General features: G+C 42.0%; 2 protein-coding genes across 2 annotated transcripts in view; both read left to right on the plus strand.

Moving 5' to 3' along the window:
• Positions 1 to 27,659, plus strand: part of LOC309699351 (tripartite motif-containing protein 16-like) — a gene marked incomplete at both ends in the record, with an annotated part of 113,450 nt that overhangs the window by 63,678 nt on the left and 22,113 nt on the right. The gene's annotated exons all lie outside the window — the stretch shown is intronic.
• On the plus strand, positions 12,561 to 14,110 carry LOC309698516 (uncharacterized protein; the record flags this gene model as incomplete). The annotated part of the gene is made up of 5 exons (XM_082521027.1): positions 12,561 to 12,887; positions 13,045 to 13,185; positions 13,336 to 13,365; positions 13,414 to 13,976; positions 14,084 to 14,110. The coding sequence occupies exons 1-5, from the start codon at positions 12,653 to 12,655 to the stop codon at positions 14,108 to 14,110; spliced, it is 996 nt and encodes a 331-aa protein (XP_082377153.1). The 5' UTR covers positions 12,561 to 12,652.

Here is a 27,659-nt window from a genome sequence, read left to right on the forward strand (position 1 = left end):
TATTAAATAATTTTTCAGATTTTTAAAGCATTTCACAGTCTGTTCTGGTATGAATGTCTTATATGAATCAGTTCACACATGAAACACCTGAGTGGAAGCTCCTGCCTACACTGTGTTTGAAGCAAAGCACAAAGGAGACACTTGCTGGAGCAGCTGGAGTCCTACAGACACTCAGCCTCTTCACTACAGAAACACCTACAACATCCACTCTTTACACTCTGACTGTTGTGTTTGGGGAAACACTCCAACACACACTGCGTCACATATGAACATAGACATGTGTGTGAAAAAGAGCTGAGCTGACATTTAACATGATGGAGGATTTATTCACAGACACTGAGTCACAACAACATTTAGACACACATTACCTCTCTGCAGGAGAACAGGCGCCTGATTTAAAGGTAATTTCAAAATTCTTTGACCGGTCACTCTTTGAGGACACACAGCTGGGTTCAGGTTCGTGTTTCCGTTTAGTTCCTCGTTTCTTCCTGTGAATAAATGTGATATGAGTGCTGAACTGTGGCATGGAGAAGAGTCATGGGCAGTTAGAGATGGTTGTTAGGTTTATATTGTTGGATTGTCATTCATGCTTAGAAACATATACTCATATATGCTTAGTTATATAATCGATTGCATATTGATAGGATGTCTGATCCTTAGCAGTCTGCAAAGACTCTATGTGCCTCCCAGAGCACTCTGGCATACACACACATCCTAAGGTGATGAGAGAGGTCGTATCTTCTCTTACTGATTTATGGTATAGGAGGACACCTACTCTGTATCTGTTTAAGAATAAGAGTCCTTTGTTTAGGTGGACCACTGGACTCCTGGCACCAGCTTTGGGGAGTCGTTCACATCTTGACACACATGGCGATCGTGGCTTAGCTGTGGAGCGGCAGCCAACTCGGGGTGATCGTGGCTCAAGAGTTGGGAGTTCGCCTTGTAATCGGAAGGTTGCGGGTTCGAGCCCCGGCTTGGACAGTCTCGGTCGTTGTGTCTACTGGTGGTGGTCAGAGGGCCCGGTGGCGCTAGTGTTCGGGAGCCTCGCCTCTGTCAGTGCGCCCCAGGGTGGCTGTGGCTACAATGTAGCTTTCCATCACCAGTGTGTGAAAGGGTGGATGACTGAATGTGTAAAGCGCTTTGGGGTCCTTAGGGATTAGTAAGGCGCTATACAAATACAGGCCATTTACCACACATACTACTTTGTTCACCTGTATGCCTGTGTAAGGGGTTCGAGCGGCAGGAACAGCGCTCGTCACAGTTCTCTCCCTCGTGCACGAGATCACACAAAGATTTCTGCCTGGTGTCTAATGCTTTGCTACCTGCAGTAGAATAGTCTCTGATTGTTCCAGCAAGGGGTTTGTGCTAGACAGACCCATCAATGGTCATCTCACCTCTGAGTTTTGGTCTGGCTCTCATGTTCCCCACACAGAGTGGTTTTAGAGGGAGGGACTCCCTCCTCTCTGTCCTCACACTGATCCATGCTGCTGAATTCACATCCACGTCAGCTCACACAAACCTTCTACCTTCACCTGCAGAGGAAACACAAATCATTCATGTGCACATCAACTGAAATCCTCCTTTTCATCATGTGTGCTGTCCAAATATCAGCTGCTTCTTTCCTGCTTCATCTCAGTGTCAGCTGAATGTAGTCAGACAGCAGTGTGAGGCAGAGGAAGCTGCCATCAGCTGCTCTACTTCTACTATGTAATTTAAGGTACAATAACACAAAGAAACACACAAGTGTGTTCCCGTGTGTGCAAATGTTAGACAAGGTGCTCAGGTATTGAATAAGGTGTGTTTGATCAGATAACTGAACCAAAAGTTAATTTTCTGGCTGGTATTCAAAACCCTTGATGCTGATAATGTGCAGGCTGAGAGCTGCAGGCTTTTTTCTTTTCAAACAAACTTTATTGAGATCATGAACAGGACAACAGGTCTGGATAACAATGGTGATCAGGATCAGGGAGTTAGAGGAGGATTTATAGAAATGTTGATCAAAGACGTTCTCAGAGCTTCTGTAGAATTATTTATAACAAACAGTTATAAATAAAAGTTAGTCCTGATTTTAGACTCATTAACTGCATAGACTCATATGGAAAACTATTAAAGTACAGCTCAGAGCTTAATGCATTCAGTTGAACTATTATACCAGAAAGAATAATCTAAATGCAGTAACACTGTATCGAAGTATTTCTAAAATCCAGCTCTGACATTTTAACATTTGTCATCATTTTACAGCTGAATGAAACATTTAGGATTTTACTGCATCAGGTCCAGTTCATTTCTGAGCACATCAGGTAAACTCGCGACATCTTTAAATGTTTTGTTTGTAAACAGCGACACGACTGACGGAATGTGTTTGAGGAAACCTCCCAAATGTCACAGATGACGAAATCGGTGTTTATTTGCTGGTTTGTCGGTAGGAGCTCCTGAAAAGCAAGTCCGCCACACACCGCCCTCTATTTGTTTGTGAATAGTTTGTTGGACCAGAGCCAAAAGTTTGTGACGAAACACTTTTAAGCAGAGGATGTATGATCTATATCCAATATACAGCTATGAAAACTGTAACCTACGAAGTCACTTTTTATTTATCCACTTGAGTTCAGGTCGCATTTAGTGTGTCAGCGTTAGCCAGGAAAACATTACAGACTGACTTTAATGGAGAGACCGGAAATAAAAACACACAGTTTGTCGTGTGAAGAAATCAAACATGAGATGAACAAACAGTAACGTTCCTAAAAACAAACAGTTAAAGGAGGAAACAAAGCAAACTTACAGTTTCTCCAAACACACACACGAACAACAAGCTCCACTCCAAATCCAGCGACCGCACCTTCGTAGTACGCGCAGTTCGCGGACTACGTGGGGAGGGTACAACGAAGTACGAGAAGTGCGGAAGTGAGAGGCTTGTGAAATGGGACGACACTAACCGCGAGGAACGTTTCATACAGCATTGTTTGACAGAAATGAAGGAGAAAAAATGTCTTTTGATTAGTTGAGTATCTGAGGCTGAGACCACGGGACTGTAAAACATGGTTGTTGGCCTTCATTTCTGTACTGAACAGTCATTTCAAGATTAATAATAATAATAATGGATTGGATTTATATAGCGCTTTTCAAGGCACCCAAAGCGCTTTACAATACCACTATTCATTCACTCTCACATTCATACACTGGTGGAGGCAGCTACAGTTGTAGCCACAGCTGCCCTGGGGCAGACTGACAGAAGCGAGTAAGTAAATAACAATTAGCTGATGTTATTCATGAGACTAAAGTCATCTCACTTTGGTAATGTAAATATAATATGGCCAATATTATATATATTGTCATATTATTATGATATATTACAGCAGTGAACTTCAACTGTGTTGTTCACTGAGCTTCAGTACAGATTCAAGCTGCATTTATTCAAAATTCCTATCACCTTAAATCTTCACTCAAAGACAAGTATCTTTGACAGTGTATATACAGATGTGTTATACAGGGAGTGCAGAATTATTAGGCAAGTTGTATTTTTGAGGAATAATTTTATTATTGAACAACAACCATGTTCTCAATGAACCCAAAAAACTCATTAATATCAAAGCTGAATGTTTTTGGAAGTAGTTTTTAGTTTGTTTTTAGTTTTAGCTATTTTAGGGGGATATCTGTGTGTGCAGGTGACTATTACTGTGCATAATTATTAGGCAACTTAACAAAAAACAAATATATACCCATTTCAATTATTTATTTTTACCAGTGAAACCAATATAACATCTCCACATTCACAAATATACATTTCTGACATTCAAAAACAAAACAAAACAAATCAGCGACCAATATAGCCACCTTTCTTTGCAAGGACACTCAAAAGCCTGCCATCCATGGATTCTGTCAGTGTTTTGATCTGTTCACCATCAACATTGCGTGCAGCAGCAACCACAGCCTCCCAGACACTGTTCAGAGAGGTGTACTGTTTTCCCTCCTTGTAAATCTCACATTTGATGATGGACCACAGGTTCTCAATGGGGTTCAGATCAGGTGAACAAGGAGGCCATGTCATTAGTTTTTCTTCTTTTATACCCTTTCTTGCCAGCCACGCTGTGGAGTACTTGGACGCGTGTGATGGAGCATTGTCCTGCATGAAAATCATGTTTTTCTTGAAGGATGCAGACTTCTTCCTGTACCACTGCTTGAAGAAGGTGTCTTCCAGAAACTGGCAGTAGGACTGGGAGTTGAGCTTGACTCCATCCTCAACCAGAAAAGGCCCCACAAGCTCATCTTTGATGATACCAGCTCAAACCAGTACTCCACCTCCACCTTGCTGGCGTCTGAGTCGGACTGGAGCTCTCTGCCCTTTACCAATCCAGCCACGGGCCCATCCATCTGGCCCATCAAGACTCACTCTCATTTCATCAGTCCATAAAACCTTAGAAAAACCAGTCTTGACGTTTCAGCTTGTGTGTCTTGTTCAGTGGTGGTCGTCTTTCAGCCTTTCTTACCTTGGCCATGTCTCTGAGTATTGCACACCTTGTGCTTTTGGGCACTCCAGTGATGTTGCAGCTCTGAAATATGGCCAAACTGGTGGCAAGTGGCATCTTGGCAGCTGCACGCTTGACTTTTCTCAGTTCATGGGCAGTTATTTTGCTCCTTGGTTTTTCCACACGCTTCTTGCGACCCTGTTGACTATTTTGAATGAAACGCTTGATTGTTCGATGATCACGCTTCAGAAGCTTTGCAATTTTGAGACTGCTGCATCCCTCTGCAAGATATCTCACTATTTTTTAGTGATGTGACGTTCTGTATCGAGGCTTCGAAGCGTGTGTCGAGTAATTGAGGGGGTGTTTCCGCGATGCGCGTATCGAGGCTTGCTTCATTTATGGGAGGAGCTGAAAATGATGACGTCCGAAGCCTCGCTGCCCGGCTGTACCACGTGACTGGTTCATGAAGTGGTTCGAACTTTGCCGCGAGATATGACAGATATAAACCCCTCAGACTTCATTCAAAATGTAGGTGTTTGATGGAGAGTTGCGGTTAGTGAGAGTTTGGAGACAGTTTGGAGGTTTATGAGAGTGAGGAAAGTCAGGAGAGAATGGAGCCAGCTAAGAAGAGGAGGATGTCCTCCCTTGTGTGGGAACATTTTGATCTTATTCCTCCCAACAAGGTATGTAAATTTCTACAGAAGATGTATTTTCATAATACTGATGGTGCAATACAATTTATGTTGAGCTGTCTTTACTTTTGTACAAGGTGAAGTGTTTGCTATGTGCCAGGGAGCTGGGATATGACAACAACACCTCATCCATGCTTAGGCACTACAGAGCTTTGCATGAGAATAAGGGGAACACCGATTATGGAGCAGGACCAGGTGAGCCATCAAATGCCATGATAATATAGCATGCTGTAATGTTACTAAATGATATAACAATATTATACAACTGTTATAAGTTACTTGTGTGATATTTATATTTGTGCTTTGTCTTTATTGTCTTTCCTCAGGAGAACAATCTCAAATAGATGAAGACCTGGTTAGCATGGTGATTGAGGACTCCCAGCCATTTAGCATTGTGGAGGACAAAGGATTCAAAAGATTTGTTAAATCATTAAATCCTAGCTATGTTCTCCCCACTAAAAAGGTCATAAAAGCAGTGAAAATGTAGTTTTTACTGAATAAAATGTGAACAGGCAGGACTGACGCCTCAGTGTGTAGCTGTCCATACCTCAACGTTACAAAAGCACAACCACTGTCCACACCCCAACCACACCTCACCTCACAGTAAATGATCATTTCCATTTTAAGCATTTCCAAATGATCATTTTCCATACTGCCAGTATAAATATACACAGTATGCTGCCATCACTACAATATACATGTTTTACACACTCCTTTTCTTGTTGACATTTACAGGCTGTGTGCAAAAGGCCACACTCTTCAAATTCATGCCAACTAATATTTTTACGTCCAGTAGGTGTCCTACTAGAGCAAATGAAGCTTCAAGAAGCTTTGCGCTGGGGTGAACCAATTGGATGAAAAGCTTCAGTGCTTCATGAAGCTTCATCTGCCCATCACTACTATTTTTGACTTTTCTGAGCCTGTCAAGTCCTTCTTTTGACCATTTTGCCAAAGGAAAGGACGTTGCCTAATAATTATGCACACCTGATATAGGGTGTTAATGTCATTAGACCACACCCCTTCTCATTACAGAGATGCACATCACCTAATATGCTTAATTGGTAGGAGGCTTTCGAGCCTATACAGCTTGGAGTAAGACAACATGCATGAAGAGGATGATGTGGACAAAATACTCATTTGCCTAATAATTCTGCACTCCCTGTATATAAGAGACAAATACGGTTCTTGTAATATGTTGGCATTACTAAATTTGGCTCAATGCTTACATATATGTGTAAAAAGAAAATGTACAAGCTGTGATAACTGTTTCTGATAGAATGAAGAGTAGACTGATATATAAAATATTTCTTTATTGGGTGAGAAAATCAGACCATGTCATAACTGCTTTAAGTCATACTGAAAAGATATCAAAGCCTTAAACAGGCTGACTTCTGCTAAATGGGTCAAACTGGGCAGAAAGTATACAAACACATAACATCCTTATAGAATATGATGTAACACTATAGATCAACTTACCTCAGAATATATAAAGCATATAAACAATTACAGCAATATGATGCAACAAACACAGCAGTGCTACTGATCCAAAATACTCAAAGCTTCATAGAACTGAAACAAACATTTATTTTTAGCTCCATTCTGCTGCTGATACATACTTTAGGTTTCTGAACATTAAACTTGTTGCTGCCTTTCATAGTGTGTAACTTGAAGGCCCTGAGTACTTTCTCCCACACTGAAAACACTGGGATGATAAAATTATTTGAACATTACCTAATAAGACTGATTCAGGACAGACAATTAGTTATGTTAAACTTTCCTAGCAGTCCTTCAAAAACAGGGAACAGTCTGTCTATTCTCTCCATCTGTCAGCTGCTGCTGGCTCTTCCTCCTCCTCTTCCTCACACACTGCTGAGTTTGTCCTGGTGGATGATCAGGGATGCAAAGCCTCACAGATGATGTGCAGCAGTGGGTCCCTCAGTCTGTCCTCACTCTGGACACTTGCAGTTGTCACACATGGAAATCAAATGTGTGATAAGCTGCAGGATTCAAACACAAGTGTAACTTATAAACACATGTTCATACTTTTATTACACAATCAGAGAGAAAGAAACAGAGAGAGAGTGCAGGACAGACAGACAGGTGACAGTCTCAGGTGTATACACTGCTACAAACAGGAGAATTTAGTGTTTGTGTTATTACGAGTGCTAAACAAGAAGAGTTCCCAGATGGTGCAGTGGACACATGTGTGACTCCTGTGATTAAAGCATCTTTCTTTCAGCTTAACGAGTGAACCGTCAGCTCGTTCAAACACACGTTAAAGCCCGTTTGGCTCGACACCACTGAACAGAGGCAGCAATATAACATAGCTAACATTAACAGTGCAGTGAATCCTGCTTGTGCCGTGATATTCAGGACTGCAAACCGAGCAGCATCACTGACTTTCAGCTTGTTGTGTTTGTGGATATATGACTGACTTTAATTATCCATAAAATCATCACAATCTCTGTAAGATTAAGGTCGACTATCTAACGGCGTATAAAGTAAAGGCTTTAAAACCAAGTTAGTACAAACATCATTAATGTCACATAACTTTGCCGACATGTGGCCAACAGTAATGTTTTAATGTTCTTCATTATTAAACAATTGCACATAAATAAGTGACATCATATTCAGTACTTATTTTGACAGTTCACTCTTTGGCCGCCCCGCTTCAGGCATCTGCCATTTTTTTCCAAACAAAATATCCACAGCCACCGCCGCGCTATGAACTGTGGGATATATGGGACCACGAAGTCTACACCAGACCACACTTCAATTTTGGGGAAATGAACTGCACATTTATCGACCACATTTGGAGTACACTTCGAATTGGGACACCCTTCGTCATGTCGCTGTGACGTAATCGGTCTCCAAATGTGCACTACAAAGCGTGTGGTCGCTGGATTGGGACACAGCCCTGGACACTAAACAAAGAGACACAGGTGCTGCTTCCTGGAAAGAGGCGGGACTTTACCTGAACCTCAGCACAGGTGGGAGGGGGGAGGAGGCAGATTTTCAGATGAGCTTCTGAATGTTTAACTTTGTGCGTGAGATTTAAAGTGGATTCAAACTTGTCTCATTTCATTATGTTATTCTCTGAGCGGTTTTTGTTTTTGTTAAAATTTTAAAAAATGACTTTGTATCTTTTAACAAATTCATAATTACCAGTAGAGCAGGGCGATATGGCCAAAAATATTTATCACAATATATATTTGAAGATTTGCGATAACGATATAATTGATGCGAGACAAAATACAACTCCATAACATTACTAGCGCGAAAAGACAACCTTCCATTTATTTTCACTTAAACAAGCTGGTTTTTATGTACATTAAAGCTTTATAAAAATGTAACAGTGCAAATGCAAATTCCTTGCTGAAAGTTTAACCAAAAGGCATTTCCAGTAGAAATGGGCTGACATATCCTGAGCATAACCATGTATAATATCCACTGAAGTTAAAAAGAGGTGCTTTGCAACATTAAACTGCAGTGTGCAGTACGCATTTTTCGGACCATAAGGTGCACAGGATTATAAGGCACATTAAGCGAAACAAAGCAGTCAGATAAATCAAACTTTTTAAAAACTCATTCTTCTTGCTTCCTCCACTTCTGTACCATTGATTCATTAATGTTGAATTCTCTGGCAGCTGCTCTATTCCCATGTTGTTGCAGTAAATTAATGACTAACCTCGTATTGTGGATGGATTATCTCAGTTGTTCTCCTGACTGAAGTTTGGTCCATTTACAGCATCCTGCCATGCGATTGCATTTGTCTCTACCATGAGGAACCTTCACGTTAACTTTTATAAGTGGAAAAGTGTTAGTGTTCATCCTCCAGCTTCACTGTTTATGTTATGCTAACATAGCTGTGTCGCTAGCAATCACGTAGTACATCATTATATACCAGCTAGCCCAACTTCAGTAACCCTACAAACGTCACTGCTGTTTAGTTTCCTGTCTTCATTTATGTTGGAAGTGATAGCAGAGCTGTACGTTTGAATTTTTTCAGAAATCTCTCAGTCAGAACATGCTATATCATGCTTAGGTAACTAGCGAAACTAGCGAGCTAACTTCCGCTAGCTTCCTGCTAACTTCTAACTCCGTTAAATGTAATAACTTTTGTTTTCATGGATGCCTGGAAGTTAAACTTTATAGTTACACCTGGTAAAGCAGCAATGCTAATCGTTTTATTAAAGATGAAAGAATTTAGACAGTTTTTAACTCTCAGTGATGCTGCAGTGTTGTTTGACTGGAAGCATACAGAGTTTAGGACCCAGATTACTCCCAGATTTAAGAGCATCTTAGTCCGACAAATACGACAATAACAACGGCCGCTTGCATGTTCTGCAAAAAAATGTGCTTTGTTGTGTATCTGACGGACAAACACCAAACCAGTTCCACATCACGGAAGTTGCACCATTTTTACAAACCAATTCTGGTTCATCTGTTTCACTCAATAATCGGCCATGTGCGTATGAAAACAAAGGCACTGTGCATGCGCGTTTTACTCCCATTCTATCGCGATATCTCATTTTCCTATCGTTGCCTAACATTATACCGGTATTACCGTGAACGGTATAATACGGCCCAGCCCTAATTACCAGTAATGTTAATACAAGATCAACCGCCACAACTACATGTGTTCATTCCTAAAATATCTGACTGAGACTGCTCAGACTGAGCCTCAGTCAGAGCAAAGTTCACATGCTGTGTTATGATGGCTACTCAAAAACAAAGTAAAGTTTTACTGGTTCCTTTTCTTGAAAGTAATGGAGAATGGTACTTAATTACTCTCTGGAGTAAGTAATTTTCTATACCTGGGCTCAAAAGCAGAGGTGAGTCTTTTCGTTCATGGCTCATTAGCCATTTGGCCATTATAAGAGCTTCTGAATGTTTAACTTTGTGAGTGAGATTTAAAGTAGATTCAAACTTGTCTCATTTCATTATGTTATTCTCTGACAGATTTTTGTTCTTATTAAAATAAAAAAAATGACTTTGTATCTTTTAACAAATTCATGATTACCAGTAATATTAGTACAAGATCAACCGCCACAGCTTCATGTGTTCATTCTTTAAATATGTCGTCTGACCGCTCAGACTGAGCCTCAGTCAGAGCAAAGTTCACGTGCTGTGTTATGGTGGCTACTCAAAAACAAAGCAAAGTTTTACTGGTTACTTTTCTTCAAAGTAATGGAGAATGGTACTTAATTACTCTCTCGAGTAAGTAATTTTCTATACCTGGGCTCAAAAGCAGAGGTGAAAGAGTGAAAGAGTCGTTCATGGCTCATTATATTTAGCCTGCCCTTTTACATGAGAGCTGCCTTATCTGTCAATAGGTTTTTCTTGCTCTCAATGATTTTCAGCTCTGGTTGAGCAGGACATGTTTGCTTTCACTGGGCAAATACAGTCTTATTTACTTCTATTATGTTTGAGGTTTCTTTCAAAACAGAGGTTTGCATTTTAATGGATTTAGTGATTGGAGTAACTTTATATGATTCAAAATCATATAAGGAGAGTGGAAAGGAGAGTTCGTCCGTTAGTCGAACCTCGGATACAGGAGGAACAATGCGGTTTTCGTCCTGGTCGCGGAACACTGGACCAGCTCTTTATCCTCTCCAGGATACTTGAGGGTGCATGGGAGTTTGCCCAACCAGTCTAAATGTGTTTTGTGGACTTGGAGAAGGCATTCGACCGTGTCCCTCGGGGTGTCCTGTGGGAGGTGTTGCGGGAATATGGGGTGTCTGGCCCATTGCTATGGGCCATTCGATCCCTATACAACCGTTGCGAGAGCTTGGTTCGCATTGCCGGCAATAAGTTGGACTCGTTCCCGGTGGGTGATGGGCTCCGCCAGGGCTGCCCTTTGTCTCCGGTTCTGTTCATAATTTTTATGGACAGGATTTCTAGGCGCAGCCAAGTGGCGGAGGGCTTTCGCTTTGGTGGCCTCAGAATCTCATCTCTGATTTTTGCAGATGATGTGGTTCTGTTGGCTTCATCGGGTGAGGGCCTCCAGCTCGCACTGGAACGGTTCGCAGCCGAGTGTGAAGCAGCGGGAATGAGGATCAGCACCTCCAAATCTGAGGCCATGGTTCTCAGCCGGAAAAGGGTGGAGTGCCCACTCTGGGTCGGGGATGAGTTCCTGCCCCAAGTGGAGGAGTTCAAGTATCTCGGGGTCTTGTTCGCGAGTGATGGGAGAAGGGAGCCGGAGATCGACAGACGGATTGGGGCTGCAGCTGCAGTAATGCGGACGCTGCACTGGTCCGTCGTGGTGAAGAGGGAGCTGAGTGTAAAAGCGAAGCTCTCAATTTACCGGTCGATCTACGTCCCTACCCTCACCTATGGCCACGAGCTGTGGGTAGTGACCGAAAGAACGAGATCGCGGATACAAGCGGCGGAAATGAGCTTCCTCCGAAGGGTGGCTGGCCTCTCCCTTAGAGATAGGGTGAGAAGTTCGGCCATCCGGGAGGGGCTCAGAGTAGAGCAGCTGCTGCTCCACATCGAAAGGAGCCAGCTGAGGTGGTTCGGGCATCTGACAAGGATGCCCCCTGGGCGCCTCCTGGGTGAGGTGTTCCAGGCACGCTGGAGAGATTATATCTCTCGGCTGGCCTGGGAACGCCTTGGTATTCCCCCGGATAAGCTGGAGGAGGTGGCTGGGGAGAGGGAGGTCTGGGCCTCTTTGCTTAGGCTGCTGCCCCCGCGACCCGGCCCCGGATAAAGCGGATGAAGATGGATGGAAAATTCAAAATAATAATTTCTACCGTCTCTTTATTCTAATCCAGTTGGGGTTTTTTTGTTGCTGTTTTTTTGTTTTTAATGGCATAGAAAATTAGAGGTGATCAACCAGCATCTTTGAACAGACCAGGAAGGAGGAGACAGAGTTTTGGTTGTGATTTCTATTTCATCATTGTGGTTCGGATTAAAATACAACCTTTAGCAACATTAACCGGTTGTGGGTAGAGGAAGCTAAATATAAAGCAGACAGACAGACAGACAGACCAAGAATACCTATAACACCATCAGAATTACTGATGGAAAAACGACTCATGTGCAGACACAAGTTATTCACATTACAGAATTAAATGAATTGATGGACACATACAAAGAAATGATATGAAAAACCTTTGAGGTATAAAATATCATAGAGATCTCTAAAATATTTACAATAGAAGAGTAGAAGTGGATCTACTAGAACAATGAACAGAGCACAGACAGAGTATGCAATAAGTCTCTGGTCTTATCCATAGAATAAAATGTCTCAAAGGGACAAAGCAACTAACAACCTTCTTGAAAAGTTAATGTGTATTTAATTTTAAGCATAGATGTATTTAACACAAGATTATTGGCATTAGGTAGCAGAAATTTGTAACCAAACCCAAGTAAATTAACTAGATCCAGTGAGCATATAGGGCTTCGGAGCGTGATGTCACGGGGGTGGGCGTGGAAAGGATTTTGGCCCGATTCACCATTTTGGGGGTCTAAGCTAGGAGCGATAGCATAGCCATGGTTCGTACTTGCTGTGTGCTCGGCTGCAATGTTCGATCTTACGACCGGCACGGGAATAAGGTTGGATTGTCTTTTTATGCTTTCCCAACCTGGAAGCAACGTGAAGGAGCTCATGTATCGGATGTTACCAAACGAAGGCGTCTAGCCTGGATAGCAGCCGTGAGACGAGCTGATATCAAGTTCTGTTACGTCTCCAGATATCAGCTGGTGTGCTCACGACATTTTCATTCCGGTAAGTTCTAAATATGTTCTTATCACACTTTATAGCTGAATAATATTACCGTTGATGGTCTCGGAAGTTATAGAAATTGCGATCAAACATCGAATGGAGTGACTTTGCAGACATATGTGCTATGTAACGATTCGCTAATTGTTTCGCACAACTGTAGGGAAGCCTGCCTATGAAATGGATCAAACAAATCCAGACTGGGTACCAACGCTACACATGGGGCACTCCGAAATCCGAACATCACATTCAGACCGTCACAGGAGGCGAACACAACGTCAACAAAATAAAGTACTATTTGGAGGTAAACGACAACCGCACCCCCAGCCACAGTCTCTTATTTTAAAAGTTGATCTTAGTCAATTAACACAAACATTTTTGAGTATTCATACGGCCTTAATGTATAAACCATTTAAAAGTTCCCTTGTGTATTTGCACTCTTTTTATTGGACAGGCTTTGACAATGGAGCAGCAGAGTGTGAAGGTGAAGCCTCAGCAGAATGTCAAGGTGAAGCCTCAGCAGAGTGTGAAGGTGAAGCCTCAGCAGAAGTTACCACAGAAGAGCAGCCAGAGATGGACACCACCGAAGAGCAACACCATAACAACCTTGTTATTTTGGCTGAGGGACAAATTTGTGCTGGACAAGTAGAAGCAGAGGTAACGGGTGCTGATGCAGAAAACATTGATATCAGAGAGAAACAGACAGAAGATCAACAACTGACAAATGATTGTGTGCACTGTGTACAGAGCAGAGCAGAAATAAACCGGCTGCTGGAGGAGAACAGAAAGCTTAAATCAAAGTTGGACAAGACAGAGCTGAATGAAAACTTTTTAAAGGGTGACACGGAAAAAGTGAAATATTACACCGGTTTTACTTGTTTTGCTATTTTTATGTCCGTGCTCGAGAATGTAAAAGCTTTCCTACCAGCATCAAAGAAACTGTCGCATTTCCAAATGCTTTTACTCACACTTATGCGACTTAGACTTGATCTTCCTGTCCAGCATCTTAGTTATCTATTCAATGTCTCCTACAAAACTCTTTCTTCTGTCTTTTCTGATACAATTGACGTGTTGCATGCTCGCTTTGGAATACTTGTACACTGGCCAGAGAGGCACTGTTTGCAAGCAACAATGGGTGAAGACGTTACCTTCCTTGATAAAATTGTGAGGGTGTGTTGTGTTTTGGTTAACATGTGCCCCAGTGTGGTAGTGAAACCAGGCACACATGAGACTTGTACTTGTTAATTAATAATTGTTTAAAAAAGGAAAACCTTTTTAGTTTTTTGTATGTGTGACTGTATGAACACATTGACATTGCGTTATGTAACCATTTCTGTACCTGTATACTATAAGCGAAAGTTTATCATCACTTTGGACTCTTTGTTTCACTAAAATTACGTTATAATAAAAGCAAGATAACAAATAACTGCTTTGCACTCTTTATTTCACACTTTGACAATTGGTACATGGTAAGTGCTGCACGTTTGAAATCAAGTTATACATATTTCAATGCACTTCTGACAAAAAACTAGACACCAGAAGAAAAAACGTTGTGACCACACGGGGCTGCATTTCGCTTAGAGAAATGTTTTCCTACAAGTTCAGGAAGGCACACCTTCTGAAAGAACTCCTGAGCTTTCTTTAAATGTGATTCCCAGAAGTGCACATCTGGTAAGATACGTAAAATTGCCATGTCTTTTTGTGTCCATACCACGAGGTCACAGTGCTTTGCGTTGGCCACAAAGACCTGTGTTTGCACTTGTGAGTAAAAGCGATGTGTCTTCTTCAAGTTAAGTCCTTTTGCTGTCAATTCGAGGCAGAAGTCTTTGTCATGTGCATTCAACGCTTCCTGAATGCTGTCACATCGGTATTTAAATGGACACAATGGTTGTGTTCCCCGGCAAAACCCAGTAGGCTGGTTCATCTGTGACTGTCTTTGTGCCACGTATCCTCACTGTTGCCTCCACTTTAAACAGAAGTGCAGCGACATGGGTGCAGGTCTCAGCAACTCCGGCCATACAGGTGCAGTGTGCAGTTTCGACCTTCCCTGTGGTGCTTACAATTACCCATGGTCGTAATGCAGGTTCATTCAATCTTTGGGAGTGCAGTACCTGTAACATGCAAGGACAAGGTTGATGTAAAGACAATAAATGAAATGAGACAGGGAGGACACTGATTGGCGTTAATAATTTGCCCGATTATCAATGTGTTAATTTGCATCTACTATACAATTATGGGCACATAATATGATAACGATATTTTAACAGTTCAATGATAAAGATTTAACATTAATTATGGTGGGGGGTGGAAAATGGCTATGTCACTCGATGCACTCCAGCTGACTTACCTTGGTATGAATGACGACGTACTCAGATTTTGGCGGCTTGAAAATAGCCAAATCTTGCACCCAGCCATTTGTAAATTGGATATGCGCCTCCAGTGACTTGTAATTACGAAACTGGTTCGCAGTGTAAGCACTTACTCCACAAACAAGATAGGTGAAGATATCGGGGTAGGACAGTGGCGGTAAGTCGTCTGGGTCTTTACTCCACTGCCGTATGTCGTATGGGTCCAGATTTGCGATGCACTCTATATTTTTCAAATACCGCTGCTTCGCCTCTGGACGCAATCGATCTCTATACCGTCCGTTTTCTTTCGAGCTGCTTTTAAGCATGTTTCTTGTCGTAGTCGCCGTTCCAATACAGTGTATTTGTTTGGATCGTAGACCCCGAAAATGGAGCTGCGCTCCCACAATGCATTGCGGCGTGACGTCAACTCCGAAGCCCTATATTGAGACTGAAAGCATTTCAAAATGACCAAAATTCAAAGCATTTAACAAAAAATTTTAAGTCTTGGGACCTCGAAATAGAGAGAAGCGCAAGAGACAAACTACTAGAGTTTAAAATCTTGAAATGATAAAGAGGAAAACTCAAATCCACTGATTGGGAACAAAATTACAAGGTGAACATGACAGCGATACAAAGACATGAAAAAGCTGAAAAGTTCAAATACTTAAAATACTGCACATTATACACGACTCAAGTCACAGCCTCCACATACAGATTCTATCAGCAGGTACCTGATTTAAAACATGCTTTAAATGTTTGTGTTGTTTGTGAGAATGTATTGTAGCGAGCCAGGGGGAGGGGCCACTGGCTCAAGGGATAATGGGACTATTTACCTGACGTTACCATTTTCTATGTGGCAGCGCTTTACGGTTACTGTGTGTTGATTTGCCTTTGCTGTTGCTAGTGTGTAACGTTACCGCAGCTGTATGTGTTCTGTATTTAATGTTGTTAGAGCTCCGTGATTCAAACTGCTGTGCCCGTGCACCACCTCTTTCTGCTGTTGTGGGTGAGGGGCATTCCTACTGAAAGGCTGTGGCATAATGGTTAAGGTAGGATTAGCAGGTCAAAACAGAAGTCTCTGTCTCCTCCTTGTTTGAGCTCACCACAATATATTTTCTTGTGACATTCCTTGCAGTGACCGGAGCTGAACTGCTTTGTTTCCAGTTTTTTCAACATCATTTCAGTAAACAAGGCTGGACTGGGACAAAAAATCGGCCCGGGCATTTTGACTAGAGCCCGGCCCACCAGGATAAAGATTGAAAATGTGACGTCATTCAGGGGTAAAACCGCAAAGGATTCTGGGAACTTGTGGCAAGAGGTACTAGCGCACGCAGGCTTTCAATTGAACTCAGTTACACAGCGATAAAAAGAAACCCAAAAAATGGCAAGAAGCTGTTGTATTATTAACTGCAATAGCCGGTCGCATGACAGCCACGGGACGCCAACGGGTAAAGAGATCTTTTTTTTTTATTGGATTACGTCGTTGAAGAGAAATTTTTTAAGCCATGTTTCCGAAGTAAGAGCCGACGTATGGTCTGGATATACCAAATATAACGTCTCAGAACACTCCAGCTCACGTTAGTCTGCTCCAAGCATTCCCACAAAGGTCAGAGTTTTGTAGTAGTTAATACGTCATTTTTCTTAACATAATTGGTGATATAGGTTACAAGCAAGTCTGGCGCTGAACAGAAATTGTCGCTCCTTTGTTTATTGTGCATAAATAGTAAATTGTCCTGACACAATATTGCGTTTCGCTTCTGTTATCACCATGGTACATTGACAAAAACATATACTTTTATTCACAGGATAAAACAGTTGTTTTGTATCACTAATTGCCCAGTACGATTACAGCATACAATATTATTGTCACTGCTACATTTCTGTAATGCTACCAGAAATTATTTCCACTACTAATTAATTACCGTTGAGCTCAAAGGTTATATTAATAAACGGTTAACGAATGTGTATTTATGACGACGATTTGTGAGACTGGTAAACTTACCTTTGTTCGTACGATGGTCTTTCGTTCTACACGGTGCATTTCAAGGTCCTGCACCCATCCGTCGGTAAACTGTACCTGGGCTTGTTGCAGTGACCTGAAGTTACTAAACTTCATGAGTGTATGCACTCACTCCAAGAACCGTATAATTATAAATATGAGCGTGGTGAAAGTTGGGCAGCACGTTAACGTCTTTTGTCCACTCTGTGTGCTCGTAAGGGTCTGACCCTTTCACTCCTTTGATTTTTTCCTCGTATCTTTTCTTTGTCTTTTCGTCGAGTCTGTCTTTGTACGGACCAGCATTGTTCTCCTTTTGTTTTGTACATTCCTTTTTTGTGCGGCATAGAAAAAACAAGAAGGTATTGGAACCGGAGAATGAACGTTTTGCGGTGCTGCAAACGCTTGCATTTGATGTGGTACTTGGATTGTTTTGCCACGAGTTCCCGGCATGCAATGCGCGAAAATCACGCGATTGCTAAACAAGGGGGAGGGTGCATCCGGCCTCCTTGGCTGTAATTGGTCCAGCCCAGAGTCGATCATGACCAATTGGCCAATCCAACACCTTTCATTATATATACCCTTCCTAAAAAATTTTTTTTTAAAAATCCATCGGCCGCTGGCGATTTTTCATTTTTTTCAAGATTTTTCATTTTTCCATTTTTCCCAATGGCCAGTCCAGCTATGTCAGTAAAACTTGAACGTTGACTTTTTAAGCACAAACTGATTTTATCTGATTGTTTCCAGTTAAAGGGATGATTATTGTTCCATCAGATTACTGATCAGTGACTAAAGTTTCATACAGATTGATTTAAAGACTTCATCACAGTAACAAATGCTTTAGTGCAGAGTTACTGACTGATAACCAGTGTGGATTCAGTCAATCAATAATCTATAATCATGTGGATCTGTCTTCAAACAGAGGAGTGATCAAAGTTTATCTCTTTCCATGGAACACAGGATCATTTTTGTTTTTACTTTCTTGGTTAATTTCCTTTAAATCTGCCATACAACTTCTCACAAACCATCAGGTTCAGGAAACAGACAGCTTCCTCTGAACTCATGTACATGTATCATGTACAGACATGATCCCATAAAGAAATCCAAACAGATTTTCTATCATTCTGTGTCTCTATATACAATAGAAAGCACTTATTTGGAGTAAAAACATACTGTTGATAACAGTGTTAGTGTCAGCAGTCAGAGAGAGCTCCATTCACACTGAGCTGTGATTTCAGGGGAGGTGGACATATTTAAACATCATTAGCAACAGTACTAAGAAGAAGTATTTGTAGTTCAGACTGACTTCAGGTATAACTTTGTGAGTTTTTTTTTAGGTTTATAAAGGCAGTTACTTTTCACTGGGGTACGTCACCTATGTCAGCAAGCTATGTCGCACACTGTGAATAATCACGAGTCAGAGCATGAGACTGTTCTTTTCATGTCCTTCAGCTGTGTTGTGTAGACAATCAAAGAAACTGAAATGACCTGTAAGCTTATTACAGCTCCCACGTCCGACTGTAAACATTGAAACCTGAAGTTCCAGTTTGACGATCATTCTTGTTTTTTTTCTGTAACAGACATGAAAAATTATTAAAAGGTTAAAAATCTTCTAAAGTTAATTCATATCTTTTTTGTCCAGAAAGAACACAGTGAACAGTAAGTGATTCATATAAGTTTCCTTCTTTTTCTGCTCCCCACTTACGGCCTGTATGATCTGCTTCTTAATGTTGTTGAGTTAAATTGTTGTGACACAGTTTTTTCTCCTTAGTGAAGAGTGACTATTACAGGCGAACATAATCAAACACAGTTCAGCTGTGATGAAACTCCTACTCTGTCTGCTCTATCCTTCTTTCTGGTTTTATGTATACATCAGACAAAGTGTGAGAGTCAGATACTACTATTCTGGTCTGCTAACATTTTGTCTCTTTTCTCCTCAGCAAATTAAAATGAGGTGTTGAGTTAACTTCAGGATAAACTTAATTAATCTGAATTTTAATGTTTAAACATTATTTTCTTGCTCACATAGATGGGGAAAAAAGAGTTCATCTGGACTCCACACCCCATGATTCAAAAACAACAAACACTGTATTATATTCTGATTCACAATTAGTTTCTCCACCTAAAATAGAGCATTATATTACAAGATTTCTGGAAACTAGAAAAATCAGATGAAGACAAATGAAACAAGTTTGACACGTTTCATGGATCCTGATCATGTACAGACTTTACTGTGTAGAAACAGATCTTTGTTTTTATAATTTAATGTTAATTTGATTAAAGATTTTGACCTTCATCATTGTTTGACTTCAGACTGGTTCAGAGTAAAGTTCGCTTGTTGTATCTGCCAGTGTGAACAGACATCTAATATCAGCCACACCCAGACTGCTTACTTTGTTTGGAGCATTTCTACTGCAAAGTTTCACTCTGTTTCAAGTCTATAGATGCAGTCACACTTTCTGTGAAAGATAAAAATGATCCTATTGACAACATGATTCTTTTTTTTTTTTTGCTGGATGACTAGGTGTTCCTGTTCATCGATGACTAACACGACCTGGATGACTGAGAAGCTCCAGTTTCAATTTCTTTATGAATCTTCTGAATTCTGACCTCTGAAGCATTCAAGCATGAAAGGGCTTCTAACTCGAGGATGAACGAGTGTGATGTTCATCTTTGTACACTTTAATTTCACTCTTTTTCATGCTCTGTTTTTTGTGGTGAAGCAATTTGTGATGGTCGTCTTGAAAGGCGTTCTATAAATAAAATGACATGACAGATGTTTAAACTGCATCTGGAGCTGCTCTAATACAACCAGCCTGTCATGGAAACACATCGTTTGCTCCCATTTCTCTTGTTGGATCCACAAGAAATGCTAAAAATAACAGCTGCTATGCATCAACAAGTCTCTGTGAAAGAAACAGAAACAAAGAGTTCTTGTTTGTGAGTTCAGGCAGTAAGTGTTCAGGCTGTGAAAAAACTAAACACTGACTGTTTCTGCCTTTTGATTTTCTGTAGTTCTATGTGTGTTTGCACATTTCAGTGACTTGCTGCATGCATTTCACAGCAGACTAGAAACAAATGAGGGCTGGCTCCAGACTTTTGCACAGTACTGTAGATTCCCAAAGAGCCCCTTAACTCAGTCAGAGTGCACAGGAAAAGCTGCTCAGCACAATCTGACCCTTCAAACTCTTTCACATGTATGAATGTGATGGAAGGTCAGAGGCGTGTGCTGATTCAAAGCTGCAGTGCTTTATCTGTATTTATACTGCTGTATCTCCACTGGGTTCATCTGTGATCTGAGAGGCTAGGCTACAGTTACTGAGCTAGACTGATGGCCAAACACCGATGTTGACCAGGGTTATGCACAATGTACAGAAAACTCCTTCTGAATGACTTTGCTCTTCCATATATTTATTCAGCACAGCAGCGAGGAAAAGATTCTCTAATCCAAACAAATCCCTCTCTCACTGGCTCTGATCTTTGCTGATCCATCTGTAGAAACAAGAGGTGAAGAACTCCACCATCAGAAGAACAAATTAAACCTGAAGAGACACTTTTGTGTGTCCTACCAAACAAAGTCATCATGGAAACACAGAACTGTGTGGATGACAGCGCTCTGAAGCACTTATCCATGTTTGTTAGTATGAAGCAGAGGGTTACAGAACTCTATCTGCTAGCCATGCCTGTGCCTGCTTCTAATTCATAGACTTATAGAAAGAAATCTTTTGAGCTCAGGAATTTAGCAGGTACCACGACAGGAAGCAACGATCATGAGCTGCCAGCTCCTGAGCAGCATCTGTCTTTGGTCAGGCTGGTCTACACCCCCATCCCTGAGTCCAGGAGCTTTACCTCAAACAGTATCGTCCTTCTTTAAATGCAGTCTAGTCCTGTTCAGGCAGCTCTCCCATGTTTGCCATGTGTGGAACTGGATTAACAAGGAATCCCAGAAACAGGAAATCTGTGACACATTACACACACTGTGTGACGACACTTCCTGTGTTTGCTGTTAGAAACATTACTGTACAGTGTTTTCATTCCATGTGAACAGCACACAGCCATTAATCACCACATCTTCTACATTTACACTATAATCAAACTGTATTAGCAGAACAAAAAAAAAGCTGCTCCTCATTTTAACAAATGTCACTCTAACCCAAAAGAAACAGGAAAGTGCATCAATTCATTAGATGATAAAGACAATCAGAAACATGCATTTTACTGCTCAGAGCTGCGGCTTCATTCAACAACTTGTTATATCCAGATTGTTGACATGAGCGATGAAAGGTGTCCATGTGTTCTCAGAGCTCTGCTGTTTAGCCTTTAAATTGGAGCTTATTCCTTCTCCTGATTGGTGCTTGGTCTGTGAGGAACTTCCAGAACAATGAAATCAGTCAGACTGAGATCCACGACAACTCAGAGCTCATTTTTACTACAATTATGCTTTGCAGTCCTATCAGGAAAAGTTTGGCATCGTCTCCTCCTCAGTATCTGACTCGTGTTGTTCGGCCTGCGTCGCTCATTCTGCGCTTTTTTATCTCCTTCCTTGTGTTCTTTGTGACCTCCACAGCAGCACCAAATCCTGCAGATGATCCTGGTTTCATGGAGCTCACAGTTGCCAGTGTTGCATCCACTAAATCCTCTTCTGGCTCCGCCCTTAGCTGCCATGCTCTCATGAGCGTTTTGTGCATCACTGGAAATATGCACATAAGTGCATTAATTTGTTAGTTTTAATGATTTTGGTTTGTTGGATTTACGGGTTTCAGCGTGAAAGTGAATTGAGCCTCGATGCTTTTAGAAGGATTCTGTCATGATCAGCAGCAGAGCAGTGATCTTCCTTCATGGCAGCTATAACCAGCCTCATCTATATGTTAGAGAACAGGCACCTTTCCCTGAAAGAAGCATGAGCACTCCTGAAGATCTGTTAGAGCTCAGACTATCAGAAGCCCTGAAGGTTTTTAAGAGCAGCAGGAGGAAATATGGCTGCAGGTGAGAAAAGAAACTCTATTTGAAACATTCATTTCATCGAATCCTGTCAGGTCGATGAGTTTAAATCACAGTTTAACGCACAGCTTTCCTTCATGTTTATAAGATTGGAGAAACCTGCAGTCAGCTGAGACTGAAGAAGTCACTTGGATGAGTGACGAAACATTTCTCCCACTGAAAACGTTCAGATGAACAAAATCAACTTTTGAAAATTTACTTACCTGGATGATTGTGTAATAAAAGTATGAACATGTGTTTATAAGTTACACTTGTGTTTGAATCCTGCGGCTTATCACACATTTGATTTCCATGTGTGACAACTGCAAGTGTCCAGAGTGAGGACAGACTGAGGGACCCACTGCTGCACATCATCTGTGAGGCTTTGCACCCCTGATCATCCACCAGGACAAACTCAGCAGTGTGTGAGGAAGAGGAGGAGGAAGAGCCAGCAGCAGCTGACAGATGGAGAGAATAGACAGACTGTTCCCTGTTTGTGAAGGACTGCTAGAAAAGTTTAACATAACTAATTGTCTGTCCTGAATCAGTCTTATTATTATTTACTAGCTAATCTTAAAGTTCAGTAAAGAAATGAAGCCCAACAGTCATGTTTTTACAGTCCTGTTGTCTCAGCCTCAGATACTCAAATCAAACAAAGCTCATGTAAAAACTGTATTAAACGTTTCCAGGGGTTAGTATCATGGTTGCTAGGCAACCTGGGGAGCGCGACGGAGGCTCGTCTTTCACAAGCCTTGCACTTAGCGGTCTTTGAGTACGCGGCCCTTGTGGACCATTAAGTCCACCAAGGCTGCAGACCCTGAATTGGGATACAGCCTGTGTGCTTGCTGTGTCCGTGGCTTATCACACCTGCGGTAATCACTCGCCTGTTGCGATGACCTCATCAGCACTGTGGTTCTTCCTGGATCATGAGCCTGGCCTGTGTTGACTGAGTGAGGAGTGACTGTGGAGCTGCTCCCCCTGTTTATTTTGTATTTGGCACATTTGGTCATTTCATAGAATTAAACACACTAAACTTTAAAACATATATAAACAAATATAGTGCATCCATTTCTTCCATCGTGATACAAACAGGTCCCTCTTGTAGTTCACATCTACTGTCATTTTCCGGTTGCGCTGTAAGATGGCTGCACCGACGAGAGCTCCCAGTCATCTCAGCAAAAATGTTATTATTTATTTTGTACTGCTTTCTATTTCTGTGCGCACAGCGCGATCATACATTCGGTATGACAGATAAACGCTTCTGGAGCTACACTCGTCAGCCAGTTCGGACTTTACAGCGGGTTTCGACTCCGTGGATGCTCTGCTGCCTGGGATCCTTTGTTTACTTGCGCGACGTCGAGGGAAAACAAAGAGGGGGAAACGCGCCAGAGTTTTGTGCCGAACGCGACAGAGAAACAGCAAGCCACCTCTGCCCAGCAACCTGCTTGCGAATCTCCAGTCTCTGGACAACAAACTTGACGAGCTGCGTGCACGGATTAAACACCAACAAGACATCAGGAACTGCTGCGTTCTGGCCTTCACAGAGACATGGCTGGAGCCCAGTGTCCCCGACTGCGCCATCACGCCGGATGGATTCACTGTTTACTGGAGAGACCGAACGAAGGACTCAGGCAAGAAAAGGGGAGGAGGGGTGTGCTTTATGGTTAACTCTTTGTGGGCTAGAGATGTGTGTATCTTAAAAACGTACTGCTCTCAGAGCCTCGAGCTACTGACCATTAAAGTCAGGCCTTTTTACCTCCCGAGGGAGTTCAGTTCAGTTTTCCTTTCAGCTGTTTACATTCCCCCACACGCTGATAAAGCTGCGGCTATGGACGAACTGTATGACATCATTACTGTACTTGAGAACAAAAATCCAGAAGCTGCCTTTATTGTGCTGGGAGACTTCAACAGAGCCAACATGAAGAAGGTTCTCCCCAAATACTATCAGCACATCTCCTTCCCCACAAGAGGTGATCAAACATTGGACCATTGTTACACTCCATTCAAAGAGTGCTACAAACCCCTCCCCCGCCCAGCTTTTGGTAAGGCAGAACATTGTTCAATAGGGCTTTGGAGCGTGATGTCACGGGGGTGGGCGTGGAAAGGATTTTGGCCCGATCCGCCATTTTGGGGGTCTAAACAAAGCACAAGCGAAAAAGGAGCGAAGGCACACACAACAGCCATGGTTCGTATTTGCTGTGTGGTCGGCTGCAATGTTCGATCGCACGACCGGCAAGAGAATAAGCTTGAAAAGGGTTTGTCTTTTCATTCTTTCCCAACCTGGCAGCAACATGAGGCAGCTCGTGTATCGATGTTACCAAACGAAGGCGTCTAGCCTGGATAGCAGTTGTGAGACGAGCTGATATCCAGTTCTCTTCCATCTCCAAATATCTGTTGGTGCTCCAGACATTTTCATTACGGTAAGTTCTAAATATGTTCATATCACTCTTTATAGTCTATTAGTTTTATTTTCTATGCGCTCTGAGCTCATAGCAAATTAGAACAAACATCCTACTGTGTGATTTTGCAGAACTACCTTCTATTTATAGAGTTGCTAATTATTTGGCATTATTGCAGCAAACCAGCCTATGAAATGGATGAAACATCGGGACTGGGTTCCAGTGCTACACAAGGGACCTGCTTCAAACATACCACCATGCCAATCAGATTACTTCTTCCATGTGAGGGTGAAGAGGTGACCCTCCTGGATAAGATGGTGAAGGTTTGCTGCGTTTGGTGAACAGTGTGATAGTAAAACCAGGGAAAATGAAACCTTCTCCTGTTAAATATTCTTAAGTCTTGTGCTGTATAAATAGTGGTAGTTTCTCAGAAGATACAGTAAATAAAGTAATGTTAGTAGTGGGTGATATCATGTAATCACTGTCATGATTTTATGTAAACATTTTGTCATTTGTAAACTATAAATGATATGGATTCTACACTGTTACTGATGTGATGTTCTATAAAGTGGTTTTAATAAAAAAAAAAAAAAGAAGCAAAAATTAGTTTGTTTATTTATTCAACTTTTGAGCAGTGGGACTCAGTCAGTACATATTCAGTAAATGCAAATTATTTACACGGCAGTGCACTACAGGCATAAATCTAGACCCCTAGATAAAACATGGCATTATAGCAGTGACAACTCCTCCACAGTAGCAGGTGGGATTTTTCTTTTTTGAGGACGACTCCTTTTACCTTTCAATACGGATGGTCTGTTTATGTTTTGATCAAGAGCCTTTTTTTGGGCAGCTGAAGAGGAGAAGTCTATCTTATAGCCAACCACTGACTGTATCTTGGTCACATTACCCAGCAAAACCCAGTAGGCTGGTTCATCTGTAACAGTCCTTGTGCCACAGATCAACACTGCTGCTTCTACATTAAACAGAAAAGCAGGGACATGGCTGCAGGTCTCTGCGACTCCGGCCATACAGGTGCAGTGGGCGGCTTCAACCTTCCCTGTGATGCTCACAGTGACCCATGGCTGCAATGCTGGTTCATTCAGTCTTTGAGAGTGCAGGACCTGAAACACACACAAAGTTCATTTAAAGACAAGAACTATGAGCCAAGGCAGACATAAATGTGTTTAATCTACTTCATCATAAATGTAACAACGTGTTTAGAAAGTTAGAACATACATGTAATTTTTCATTTCTGTATGTGTCCATCTATAGAAGGCTGCATGTTATAGTGTAAACCTGCCTGTTCTCTGTCAGAAACCTGCCTGCAGAAAATGAACCTAAAGTATGTGGCTGTAGCTCAGGTGGCAGAGCAGGTCAGCCACTAATCAGAAGGTCGGTGGTTCGATCCCAGGCTGCCTCCTGGCTGCATGTCAAATATCCTTGGGCAAGATTCTAACCCCATGTTTGCCTACTGGTGTTGGTCAGAGGGCCCGGTGGCGCCAGTGTCCGGCAGCCTCGCCTCTGTCAGTGCGCCCCAGGGCAGCTGTGGCTACAATGTAGCTGCCATCACCTGTGTGTGTGAATGGGTGAATGACTGAATGTAGTGTAAAGCGCTTTGGGGTCCTATAGACTAGAAAAGCGCTATACAAATGCAGGCCATTTGCCATATGTAATGCAAGGATGTCATCACTTTAGAGATGGAGAAAGCATAAAGTGACAATTATGAATCACTTAATATGATAAGGAGATTCTGCAGGTCATGTATAAAATTAATATAAAATGTATTTTTAGTGACACAAGATACAAATATGGAAGCAAGATGTATAATTAGGATTATTTATAATAAATATGAATAAATCATTGCAATTTCTTTAACCATAAAGAATAACTAAATCCTTCAGGACAATGTCTCATCAATGCACTGAACTCACTATGTTATCCACCTAACAGCCTCCACATGTTCTCACTGTAATTTCCCCTCATGAATGAATTTATGCTGCACTAATTTGAATGTTTGCAGGGAAATCAAACGCATTTTACTCGCAGTACTCGAGCTGACTTACCTTTGTTTAAATGACGACTTGTACGCGCTGATTCCACAGATAAGGTACGAAAATATGTCAGGCTACGTCAATAGTGGTTGGTCTTCAGGGTTTCTACTCCACGGCCGTATTTCATACGGGTCCACATTTCCAATGCACGCTATTTTCTGCAACTACCGCTGCTTCGCCTCTAGACGCAATTGGTCTCTATACAGTCCATTCTCTTTTGAGCTGCTTTTAAGCATCTTGTAATCGTCGTTCCAACACAGTGTGTTTGTTTTGATTCGTAGACCCGAAAATGGTGCCGCGCTCCCACAATGCATTGCGGCGTGACGTCAACTCCAAAGCCCTATACTGCTGCTGCCTGCATACAGACAAAGACTGTAACAGGAAAAACCAGCTTCCAGGGTTATTTACAAATGGGACAGTGAGGCTGAGGAGGTCCTGCAGGACTGCTTTGAGACAACTGACTGGCAGATATTTGTGGATGCAGCTGATGGCAACATCAATGAACTCACAGACTCTGTCATTGGATATATTGGAAAGTGCATGGATGATACCATCACAAAAACCACTGTCCGCATATATCCAAATAAGAAACCCTGGGTAAATAAAGACGTTCGTGCCAAGCTAAAAGTGCAGACCTCTGCCTTTAACTCCGGGGATGCTGATGCTTATAAAGCAGCCAGGTACGACCTCCGAAAGTCCATAAAAAAGGCCAGAAAGGACTACAGGACTACTGGAGACCTGGTGCCAGGAGAATAACCTCCTCCTAAACATCAGCAAGACTAAGGAGCTGATCGTGGACTTCACTACAAAGCAGGCGAGGAATTACAAACCCCTCATCATCAGTGGCACGCCAGTGGAGAGAGTGGACAGTTTCCGATACCTGGGTGTCCACATCACTCAGGACCTGTCATGGTCCTGTCACATCAACACCCTGGTTAAGAAAGCCCGTCAGCGTCTCTTCTTCCTCAGAAGACTTAGAGACTTCCATCTGCCACTGAAGGTGC

Source organism: Aulonocara stuartgranti (assembly GCF_965226115.1).
Source record: "Aulonocara stuartgranti genome assembly, chromosome: 3".
NCBI lineage: Eukaryota > Metazoa > Chordata > Actinopteri > Cichliformes > Cichlidae > Aulonocara > Aulonocara stuartgranti.